Here is a 12600-nt window from a genome sequence, read left to right as displayed (position 1 = left end):
AATTAACACATTATAATGCCTGGTTCAGTTGTTAACTAACCCTGACTTAGTGAATTAACACATTATAATGCCTGGTTCAGTGGTTAACTAACCCTGACTTAGTGAATTAACACATTATAATGCCTGGTTCAGTGGTTAACTAACCCTGACTTAGTGAATTAACACATTATAATGCCTGGTTCAGTTAACTAACCCTGACTTAGTGAATTAATACATTATAATGCCTGGTTCAGTGGTTAACTAACCCTGACTTAGTGAATTAACACATTATAATGCCTGGTTCAGTGGTTAACTAACCCTGACTTAGTGAATTAACACATTATAATGCCTGGTTCAGTGGTTAACTAACCCTGACTTAGTGAATTAACACATTATAATGCCTGGTTCAGTGGTTAACTAACCCTGACTTAGTGAATTAACACATTATAATGCCTGGTTCAGTTGTTAACTAACCCTGACTTAGCGAATAGTTTAGTAGAAGCAGAAGAAGCAGAACAGGGTTATCACTGTTTTAACGTGGGGAACCGGGTCAGGAGAGTGAGGTCTCCCCTGTCTCCCATCAGAACAGGGTTATCACTGTTTTAACGTGGGGAACCGGGTCAGGAGAGTGAAGTCTCCCCTGTCTCCCATCAGAACAGGGTTATCACTGTTTTAATGTGGGGAACCGGGTCAGGAGAGTGAAGTCCCTGTCAGCCTGTCTCCCACCAGAACAGGGTTGTCACTGTTTTAACGTGGGGAACCGGGTTAAGTCTCCCCTGTCAGCCTGTCTCCCATCAGAACAGGGTTATCACTGTTTTAACGTGGGGAACCGGGTCAGGAGAGTGAAGTCTTCCCTGTCAGCCTGTCTCCCATCAGAACAGGGTTGTCACTGTTTTAATGTGGGGAACCGGGTCAGGAGAGTGAAGTCTCCCCAGTCTCCCATCAGAACAGGGTTGTCACTGTTTTAACGTGGGGAACCTGGTCAGGAGTGAAGTCTCCCCTGTCTCCCATCAGAACAGGGTTGTCACCGTTTTAAAGTGGGGAACCGGGTCAGGAGAGTGAAGTCTCCCCTGTCTCCCATCAGAACAGGGTTGTCACTGTTTTAATGTGGGGAACCGGGTCAGGAGAGTGAAGTCTCCGCTGTCTCCCATCAGAACAGGGTTGTCACTGTTTTAACGTGGGGAACCGGGTCAGGAGAGTGAAGTCTCCCCTGTCAGCCTGTCTCCCATCAGAACAGGGTTGTCACTGTTTTAACGTGGGGAACCGGGTCAGGAGAGTGAAGTCTCCCCTGTCAGCCTTTCTCCCATCAGTACAGGGTTGTCACTGTTTTAACGTGGGGAACCGGGTCAGGAGAGTGAAGTCTCCCCTGTCTCCCATCAGAACAGGGTTGTCACTGTTTTAACATGGGGAAAAGGGTCAGGAGAGTGAAGTCTCCCCTGTCTCCCATCAGAACACTGAATTACAGCTTCCCACGCAACAGCCATTTGAGCCTCATTTGCATATGTAAACCTGGCAGAGCTGTGTCTGCTGGCGAACTCCGCAGCACGAACTCCCAGGGTCTGTTCTCCCCCTTTCGGTACCAACCCCTCCACGTCCTCTGTCTCTACCCACATGTTCAACAGATGCTTAGCTGTGGATTGTCAGGTGGAACCACCCCTACACCCCTAGTACACCCCTAGTATACCCCTACACCCCTAGTATACCCCTACACCCCTAGTATACCCCTACACCCCTAGTATACCCCTACACCCCTAGTATACCCCTACACCCCTAGTACACCCCTACACCCCTAGTATACCCCTACACCCCTAGTATACCCCTACACCCCTAGTATACCCCTACACCCCTAGTATACCCCTACACCCCTAGTATACCCCTACACCCCTACTGAGCTGCAGGTTCAGTTGTGAGCTGCAGGTTCAGTTGTGAGCTGCAGATTCCTGAGCTGCAGGTTCAGCTGTGAGCTGCAGGTTTCAGCTGTGGGCTGCAGGTTCAGTTGTGAGCTGCAGGTTCAGTTGTGAGCTGCAGGTTCAGTTGTGGGCTGCAGGTTCAGTTGTGAGCTGCAGGTTCAGTTGTGAGCTGCAGGTTCAGTTGTGGGCTGCAGGTTCAGTTGTGAGCTGCAGGTTCAGTTGTGAGCTGCAGGTTCAGTTGTGGGCTGCAGGTTTCAGTTGTGGGCTGCAGGTTCAGTTGTGAGCTGCAGGTTCAGTTGTGAGCTGCAGGTTCAGGCTGCAGGTTCAGTTGTGAGCTGCAGGTTCAGTTGTGGGCTGCAGGTTCAGTTGTGAGCTGCAGGCAGGCTTTCAGTTGTGAGCTGCAGGTTCAGTTGTGAGCTGCAGGTTCAGTTGTGAGCTGCAGGTTCAGTTGTGGGCTGCAGGTTCAGTTGTGGGCTGCAGGTTTCAGCTGTGGGCTGCAGGTTCAGGACTCTCAGCTGAGGCATATGTGGTAGGGCCCATTGACTCCAAGTTTGTGTCTGAGAATCCATGTCAAAATCACCAGCTATAATGCTCTAGCCGAGCAACCATGGAGTTTCCATCCCGAATCATAGCTGTGATGTCATGTTTGTTGAGCCAATGTAAATACTTCCACGTGTCGGTGATGGTTTCCACCTTGCTGCCCTCTATGTCAGGTCCCTCTCAGGCTGAGGTGGAATTAATTTACTGTTTTCCTCACCTGGTTACTGGAGTTACCTGTGATGGTGATGAACTGTGGAGGGGCTGGAGTCTCCATGAGCATCTGAAGGCTGTTGTGTTTTGCCACAGCCTTCCACAGTCATACTGTCATTACTCAGCCTGGGAAGGACTGGATCAGGGACTCAGCGTGCAGAGAGGGAGCGGGCCGGGCTGCCAGCCTGCCAGACCAGGTCAAAGCTGTGTGGTACACCATCAACACGAGCTCTGAGCTGATATAGACTACCCCAGCTCTGCTCTGCTGCCAACTCTGCCCCCTGTCCTGCTCTCACCATCCTGCCCCCTGCTCTCACCCTCCTGCCCCCTGCTCTCACCCTCCGGCCCTGCTCTCACCCTCCTGCCCCCTGCTCTCACCCTCCTGCCCCCTGCTCTCACCCTCCAGCCCTGCTCTCACCCTCCTGCCCCCTGCTCTCACTCTCCTGCCCCCTGCTCTCACTCTCCTGCCCCATGCTCTCACCCTCCAGCCCCTGCTCTCACTCTCCGGTTCTGCTGAACACACAGCATCCCTCACACATTCAGCTAAAGACACAGTGTCCCTCACACGTTCTGCTGAACACACAGTGTCCCTCACACGTTTCAGCTGAACACACAGTGTCCCTCACATCCTCCTGGCCACAATGCCACTAACATCTCAGACTCCTCCTCTGCTCTCCACTTCCTGTCTCCCTGGCTGCTGGCCGTCCCCTCACACGTTCTGCTGAACACACAGCGTCCCTCACATCCTCCTGGCCACAATGCCAGTAACATCTCAGACTCCTCCTCTGCTCTCCACTTCCTGTCTCCCTGGCTGTTGGCCGTCCCCTCACACGTTCTGCTGAACACACAGCGTCCCTCACATCCTCCTGGCCACAATGCCACTAACATCTCAGACTCCTCCTCTGCTCTCCACTTCCTGTCTCCCTGGCCGTCCCCTCACACGTTCTGCTGAACACACAGCGTCCCTCACATCCTCCTGGCAACAATGCCACTAACATCTCAGACTCCTCCTCTGCTCTCCACTTCCTGTCTCCCTGGCCGTCCCCTCACACGTTCTGCTGAACACACAGCGTCCCTCACATCCTCCTGGCCACAATGCCACTAACATCTCAGACTCCTCCTCTGCTCTCCACTTCCTGTCTCCCTGGCTGCTGGCCGTCCCCTCACACGTTCTGCTGAACACACAGCGTCCCTCACATCCTCCTGGCCACAATGCCACTAACATCTCAGACTCCTCCTCTGCTCTCCACTTCCTGTCTCCCTGGCTGTTGGCCGTCCCCTCACACGTTCTGCTGAACACACAGCGTCCCTCACATCCTCCTGGCCACAATGCCACTAACATCTCAGACTCCTCCTCTGCTCTCCACTTCCTGTCTCCCTGGCTGTTGGCCGTCCCCTCTAACGTTCTGCTGAACACACAGCGTCCCCCACATCCTCCTGGCCACAATGCCAGTAACATCTCAGACTCCTCCTCTGCTCTCCACTTCCTGTCTCCCTGGCTGTTGGCCGTCCCCTCTAACGTTGCACGTTATATTTTTGGACATATCTGACATGACACAAATGATAGTCCCAAGTTCTAAATCTACCTAGATTTCATTTAATCTCCCGAGGCATTAGTACGGTCTCAATATGTGAAGGTCAATTAAAGGTCACCCTCACAATAGAGGTTTCAAACCTCTAGGGTGTTTCCTGCTTAGATAAAGGTTAAAGGTTAAATGAAAGGTCAGTGTTCACAGTGGACGTTTCCTGGTCTCTCTTGGCCACTCAGTCAATCAGCGACATGCTGGAGGTTCTTTCAACAACAGCCTATCTACTGGTCTCTACTGGTCTCTACTCAGTCTCTACTAGTCTATATTGGTCTCTACTGGTCTCTACTGGCCTCTACTCAGTGTCTACTGGTCTCTACTGGTCTCTACTGGTCTCTACTCAGTCTCTACTAGTCTATATCCGTTCTCTCCACTGGCTTCCAGTTGAAGCTCGCATCCGCTACAAGACCATGGTGCTTGCCTACGGAGCTGTGAGGGGAACGGCACCTCAGTACCTCCAGGCTCTGATCAGGCCCTACACCCAAACAAGGGCACTGCGTTCATCCACCTCTGGCCTGCTCGCCTCCCTACCACTGAGGAAGTACAGCTCCCGCTCAGCCCAGTCAAAACTGTTCGCTGCCCTGGCCCCCCAATGGTGGAACAAACTCCCTCACGACGCCAGGACAGCGGAGTCAATCACCACCTTCCGGAGACACCTGAAACCCCACCTCTTTAAGGAATACCTAGGATAGGATAAGTAATCCCTCTCACCCCCCTTAAGTTTTAGATGCACTATTGTAAAGTGACTGTTCCACTGGATGTCATAAGGTGAATGCACCAATTTGTAAGTCGCTCTGGATAAGAGCGTCTGCTAAATGACTTAAATGTAATGTAAATGTATATTGGTCTCTACTCGGTCTCTACTGGTCTCTACTCGTTCTCTACTCAGTCTCTACTCAGTCTCTACTAGTCTATATCGGTTTCTACTCGTTCTCTACTCAGTCTCTACTCAGTCTCTACTAGTCTATATTGGTTTCTACTCGGTCTCTACTGGTCTCTGCTCAGTCTATAGTCTGTCTCTACTCGGTCTCTACTGGTCTCTACTGGTCTCTACTCGGTCTCTACTGGTCTCTACTCGGTCTCTACTGGTCTCTACTTGGTCTCTACTGGTCTCTACTCAGTCTCTACGAGTCTATGTTGGTCTCTACCCGGTCTCTACTGGTCTCTACTCAGTCTCTACTAGTCTATATTGGTCTCTACTGGTCTATACTCTGTCTCTACTGGTCTATACTCTGTCTCTACTGTAGTTCCTCTACTAGTCTCAACTGGTCTCTACTGGTCTCTACTGGTCATATTGCACTCTATTCGGTCTCTACTCGGTATCTACTGGTCTCTACTGGTCCCTGTGTGGCCGGAGTTGTAGTCGCCGTCTACATTACAGCGGTTAATTATCCTGTAGTTCCTCTACTGGTCATACTGCACTCTACTGGTCTCTACTGGTCTCTACGGGTCTCTACTGGTCTCTACTGGTCTCTACTGGTCTCTACTCGGTCTCTACTCTGTCTCTACCTGGTCTCTACTGGTCTCTACTGGTCATACTGCACTCTACTCGGTCTCTACTGGTCTCTACTGGTCCCTGTGTGGCCGGAGTTGTAGTCGCCGTCTACATTACAGCGGTTAATTATCCTGTAGTTCCTCTACTGGTCTCAACTGGTCTCTACTGGTCTTTACTGGTCATACTGCACTCTACTGGTCTCTACTGGTCCCTGTGTGGCCGGAGTTGTAGTCGCCGTCTACACTACAGCGGTTAATTATCCTGTAGTTCCTTGTTGGCGCCGTGGGCGGGGCAAGTTGGATCCAAGCTCTCTCTCTCTCTCTTGGCATCCTCTCCCCTCAAAGGGCCGTACTCTGCGCCTGTTTCCCCTAGCTGAGATTTATACCCAACCTCTACCTGGTGGAGCTGTGTTGGCGGACAAGAGGAACGGAGAGGGAGCTTTTCCTTAGTCGCTCTGTGTGTTCAGCGTTAGGACTGAGAAACATTCCCATAGCGATGACAATGATACATATTGTGCTATTTAAAGCCTTGGCCCAGAGTCTGAGCCTGTTGCCTCATAAGTCATAAGGAGACCTACAGTCCAGGGAGGAAACATTATGTTATTATATAAAGGAGACCTACAGTCCAGGGAGAAAACATTGTTATTATATAAAGGAGACCTACAGTCCAGGGAGAAAACATTGTTATTATATAAAGGAGACCTACAGTCCAGGAAGAAAACATTGTTATTATAAATTACACTGTAGTTCAGTCTGTGTACAGTTGAATTAACAGAGGATGTAAGAATATAAATATTGTTGATTTTAATTAATTGAGTTTATTAAATAACATTCCCCCCCTCCCTGCCTCCAGAATACCATTAGTCATTATTTAATGAAGTGACATTAATCTGAGGGCTCTGTGCTCTTAGAGTGAACACTTCATTTAACGTCCGAATGTCTTCTATTTCCGCTTCTAATTAACGCCATGACGGAGGCCTGAGGAAAACAGAATAGCAGCTCACCCTGTTTCCACGTTTGACCAGAGCCCATAGGGTCTCTATACAGGAAATATGGTCTCTATACAGGAAATAGGGTCTCTATACAGGAAATAGGGTCTCTATACATGAAATAGGGTCTATACAGGAAATAGGGTCTCTATACAGGAAATAGGGTCTCTATACAGGAAATAGGGTCTCTATACAGGAAATAGGGTCTATACAGGAAATAGGGTCTCTATACAGGAAATAGGGTCTCCATACAGGAAATAGGGTCTATACAGGAAATAGGGTCTCTATACAGGAAATAGGGTCTATACAGGAAATAGGGTCTATACAGGAAATAGGGTCTATACAGGAAATAGGGTCTCTATACAGGAAATAGGGTCTATACAGGAAATAGGGTCTATACAGGAAATAGGGTCTCTATACAGGAAATAGGGTCACTATACAGGAAATAGGGTCTATACAGGAAATAGGGGGTCTATACAGGAAATAGGGTCTCTATACAGGAAATAGGGTCTCCATACAGGAAATAGGGTCTCCATACAGGAAATAGGGTCTATACAGGAAATAGGGTCTATACAGGAAATAGGGTCTCTATACAGGAAATAGGGTCTCTATACAGGAAATAGGGTCTATACAGGAAATAGGGTCTCTATACAGGAAATAGGGTCTATACAGGAAATAGAGTCTCTATACAGGAAATAGGGTCTCTATACAGGAAATAGGGTCACTATACAGGAAATAGGGTCTCTATACAGGAAATAGGGTCTCCATACAGGAAATAGGGTCTCTATACAGGAAATAGGGTCTATACAGGAAATAGGGTCTCTATACAGGAAATAGGGTCTATACAGGAAATAGGGTCTCTATACAGGAAATAGGGTCTATACAGGAAATAGGGTCTATACAGGAAATAGGGTCTCTATACAGGAAATAGGGTCTCTATACAGGAAATAGGGTCTATACAGGAAATAGGGTCTATACAGGAAATAGGGTCTCTATACAGGAAATAGGGTCTCTATACAGGAAATAGGGTCTATACAGGAAATAGGGTCTATACAGGAAATAGGGTCTATACAGGAAATAGGATCTCTATACAGGAAATAGGGTCTATACAGGAAATAGGGTCTCTATACAGGAAATAGAGTCTCTATACAGGAAATAGGGTCTCTATACAGGAAATAGGGTCGTTTGGAAACGCTCGGTGATAATAACAGATCCAGTCAGATCTGAGGACAAAGACCAACATGCAACAGATGAACTGGCCCAGAAATCTCATTACATTTAGCATGACTCATCAAATCAACAGATCCCCGAGGATGATCAAACCACTCAATGTGGTATTCATTTACAACGCTTTATTCTTTATTAAACAGAAACTGTAAGAGCGACATGTTCCCATGTCAGAGCAACATGTTCCCATGTTTCCATGTCAGAGCTACACATGCAACATGTTTCCATGTCAGAGCAACATGTTTCCATGTCAGAGCAACATGTTTCCATGTCAGAGCAACATGTTTCCATGTCAGAGCAACATGTTTCCATGTCAGAGCAACATGTTCCCATGTCAGAGCAACATGTTTCCATGTTTCCATGTCAGAGCAACATGTTTCCATGTCAGAGCAACATGTTTCCATGTCAGAGCAACATGTTTTCATGTCAGAGCAACATGTTTCCATGTCGACATGTTCCCATGTCAGAGCAACATGTTTCCATGTCAGAGCAACATGTTTCCATGTTTCCATGTCAGAGCAACATGTTTCCATGTCAGAGCAACATGTTTCCATGTCAGAGAAACATGTTTCCATGTCAGAGCAACATGTTTCCATGTCAGAGCAACATGTTTCCATGTCAGAGCAACATGTTTCCATGTCAGAGCAACATGTTTCCATGTCAGAGCAACATGTTTCCATGTTTCCATATCAGAGCAACATGTTCCCATGTCAGAGCAACATGTTCCCATGTCAGAGCAACATGTTTCCATGTCAGAGCAACATGTTTCCATGTTTCCATATCAGAGCAACATGTTCCCATGTCAGAGCAACATGTTCCCATGTCAGAGCAACATGTTTCCATGTCAGAGCAACATGTTTCCATGTCAGAGCAACATGTTTCCATGTTTCCATGTCAGAGCAACATGTTTCCATGTCAGAGCAACATGTTTTGTCAGAGAAACATGTTTCCATGTCAGAGCAACATGTTTCCATGTCAGAGCAACATGTTTCCATGTCAGAGCAACATGTTTCCATGTCAGAGCAACATGTTTCCATGTTTCCATATCAGAGCAACATGTTCCCATGTCAGAGCAACATGTTCCCATGTCAGAGCAACATGTTTCCATGTCAGAGCAACATGTTTCCATGTCAGAGCAACATGTTTCCATGTTTCCATATCAGAGCAACATGTTCCCATGTCAGAGCAACATGTTCCCATGTCAGAGCAACATGTTCCCATGTCAGAGCAACATGTTTCCATGTCAGAGCAACATGTTTCCATGTCAGAGCAACATGTTCCCATGTCAGAGCAACATGTTCCCATGTTTCCATGTCAGAGCAACATGTTTCCATGTCAGAGCAACATGTTTCCATGTCAGAGCAACATGTTTCCATGTCAGAGCAACATGTTTCCATGTCAGAGCAACATGTTCCCATGTCAGAGCAACATGTTTCCATGTCAGAGCAACATGTTTCCATGTTTCCATGTCAGAGCAACATGTTTCCATGTCAGAGCAACATGTTTCCATGTCAGAGCAACATGTTTTCATGTCAGAGCAACATGTTTCCATGTCAGAGCGACATGTTCCCATGTCAGAGCAACATGTTTCCATGTCAGAGCAACATGTTTCCATGTTTCCATGTCAGAGCAACATGTTTCCATGTCAGAGCAACATGTTTCCATGTTTCCATGTCAGAGAAACATGTTTCCATGTCAGAGCAACATGTTTCCATGTCAGAGCAACATGTTTCCATTCAGAGCAACATGTTTCCATGTCAGAGCAACATGTTCCATGTTTCCATGTCAGAGCAACATGTTTCCATGTCAGAGCAACATGTTCCCATGTCAGAGCAACATGTTCCCATGTCAGAGCAACATGTTTCCATGTCAGAGCAACATGTTTCCATGTCAGAGCAACATGTTTCCATGTCAGAGCAACATGTTCCCATGTTCCCATGTCAGAGCAACATGTTTCCATGTCAGAGCAACATGTTCCCATGTCAGAGCAACATGTTCCCATGTTTCCATGTCAGAGCAACATGTTTCCATGTCAGAGCAACATGTTTCCATGTTTCCATGTCAGAGCAACATGTTCCCATGTCAGAGCAACATGTTCCCATGTCAGAGCAACATGTTCCCATGTCAGAGCAACATGTTTCCATGTTTCCATGTCCAACATGTTCCCATGTCAGATCAACATGTTCTCAGTCAGAGCAACATGTTCCCATGTCAGAGCAACATGTTTCCATGTCAGAGCAACATGTTTCCATGTCAGAGCAACATGTTCCCATGTCAGAGCAACATGTTCCCATGTCAGAGCAACATGTTCCCATGTCAGAGCAACATGTTTCCATGGGCAATGGTCTCAAAGCTGTGGTTATGTCCCAAATGGACCCAGGTCTATAAAGTAGTGCACTACCCCTATGGGTCCTGGTCTAAAGTAGTGCACTACCCCTATGGGCCCTGGTCTAAAATAGTGCACTACCCCTATGGACCCTGGTCTAAAGTAGTGCACTACCCCTATGGGCCCTGGTCTAAAGTAGTGCACTAACCCTATGGGCCCTGGTCTAAAATAGTGCACTACCCCTATGGGCCCTGGTCTAAAGTAGTGCACTACCCCTATGGGCCCTGGTCTAAAGTAGTGCACTACCCCTATGGGCCCTGGTCTAAAGTAGTGCACTACCCCTATGGGCCCTGGTCTAAAGTAGTGCACTACCCCTATGGGCCCTGGTCTAAAGTAGTGCACTACCCCTATGGGCCCTGGTCTAAAGTAGTGCACTACCCCTATGGGCCCTGGTCTAAAGTAGTGCACTACCCCTATGGGCCCTGGTCTAAAGTAGTGCACTATACAGGAATATGGTTCCATTTGGGCCATGAGAAAGTATTTGAGTCGAAGGAAGCTGTTTGAAGTTAATTAGAGCTGGCCAGGCTAATTCAGTTAGCTACTGATTAGTGCACTTCCACTTCAACAAGGACATTGTTAATACACTGTGTGTGTGTGTGTGTGTGTGTGTGTGTGTGTGTGTGTGTGTGTGTGTGTGTGTGTGTGTGTGTGTGTGTGTGTGTGTGTGTGTGTGTGTGTGTGTGTGTGTGTGTGTGTGTGTGTGTGTGTGTGTGTGTGTGCGTGCGTGTGTGTGTGTGTGCCCACCAACAAATAGCCCAAAATGATCCAATCAGTTAAAGCACAATGTATTTCTGAAAGCCTTCCCTTATTTGGATCTATCTGGCATCGAAGCCCCTCAGAATGGACTGGTATTATATAGTATGGAACACAGAACATATGGAATACATAGAACACACAGAACACAAAGAACAATCAGAACACACAGAACACACAGAACAAACAGAACACATAGAACACACAGAACACATCGAACAAACAGAACACACAGAACACATAGAACAATCAGAACACACAGAACACATCTAACAAACAGAACACACAGAACACATCGAACACATAGAACACACAGAACACATCGAACAAACAGAACACACAGAACACATAGAACACACAGAAAAAAATAGAACACATCGAACACACAGAAAAAAATAGGGTGTACTATTTGGGCAGAGCAACATTTAGAACACTATTTGTTCTGTGGGCAGAGCAACATTTAGCCGGCGGTGCAGTGACAGAGAGAGGAACCACCGCTGTAAACACAGAACAACATTTAGCTGGCAGTGCAGTAACAGAGAGAGGAACCACCGCTGTAGAACACAGAACAACATTTAGCCGGCGGTGCAGTAACAGAGAGAGGAACCACCGCTGTAGAACACAGAATAACATTTAGCTGGCGGTGCAATGACAGAGAGAGGAACCACCGCTGTAGAACACAGAACAACATTTAGCTGGCGGTGCAGTAACAGAGAGAGGAACCACCGCTGTAGAACACAGAACAACATTTAGCTGGCGATGCAGTAACAGAACCACCGCTGTAGAACACAGAACAACATTTAGCTGGCGGTGCAGTGACAGAGAGAGGAACCACCGCTGTAGAACACAGAACAACATTTAGCTGGCGGTGCAGTAACAGAGAGAGGAACCACCGCTGTAGAACACAGAACAACATTTAGCTGGCGGTGCAATGACAGAGAGAGGAACCACCGCTGTAGAACACAGAACAACATTTAGCTGGCGGTGCAGTGACAGAGAGAGGAACCACCGCTGTAGAACACAGAACAACATTTAGCTGGCGGTGCAATGACAGAGAGAGGAACCACCGCTGTAGAACACAGAACAACATTTAGCTGGCGGTGCAATGACAGAGAGAGGAACCACCGCTGTAGAAAAGGGTCATATTGTTTCTGGTTCTGGTTTACGACCCGTTCAGAGAGCCATATTGTTTCTGGTTTACGACCCGTTCAGAGAGCCATATTGTTTCTGGTTCTGGTTCTGGTTTACGACCAGTTCAGAGAGCCATATTGTTTCTGGTTTACGACCCGTTCAGAGAGCCATATTGTTTCTGGTTTACGACCCGTTCAGAGAGCCATATTGTTTTGGTTCTGGTTTACGACCCGTTCAGAGAGCCATATTGTTTCTGGTTTACGACCCGTTCAGAGAGCCATATTGTTTCTGGTTTACGACCCGTTCAGAGAGCCATATTGTTTCTGGTTTACGACCCGTTCAGAGAGCCATATTGTTTCTGGTTCTGGTTTACGATCCGTTCAGAGAGCCATATT

General features: G+C 47.5%; 1 protein-coding gene across 1 annotated transcript in view; it reads left to right on the top strand.

The window, feature by feature from the left end:
• Window positions 1-8387: 8387 nt before the first annotated feature.
• Window positions 8388-12600, top strand: part of LOC123995835 (extensin-like) — a 52120-nt gene continuing 47907 nt past the window's right edge. Inside the window, exon 1 of the mRNA XM_046299517.1 lies at window positions 8388-8397. Coding sequence (XP_046155473.1) covers window positions 8388-8397 — 10 coding nt within the window. The remainder of the gene's footprint in view (window positions 8398-12600) is intronic.

This window comes from Oncorhynchus gorbuscha, linkage group LG14, assembly GCF_021184085.1.
Source record: "Oncorhynchus gorbuscha isolate QuinsamMale2020 ecotype Even-year linkage group LG14, OgorEven_v1.0, whole genome shotgun sequence".
NCBI lineage: Eukaryota > Metazoa > Chordata > Actinopteri > Salmoniformes > Salmonidae > Oncorhynchus > Oncorhynchus gorbuscha.
The sequence above is the reverse complement of the archived record's forward strand: the minus strand, read 5'-3'. Positions and strand labels throughout refer to the sequence as shown.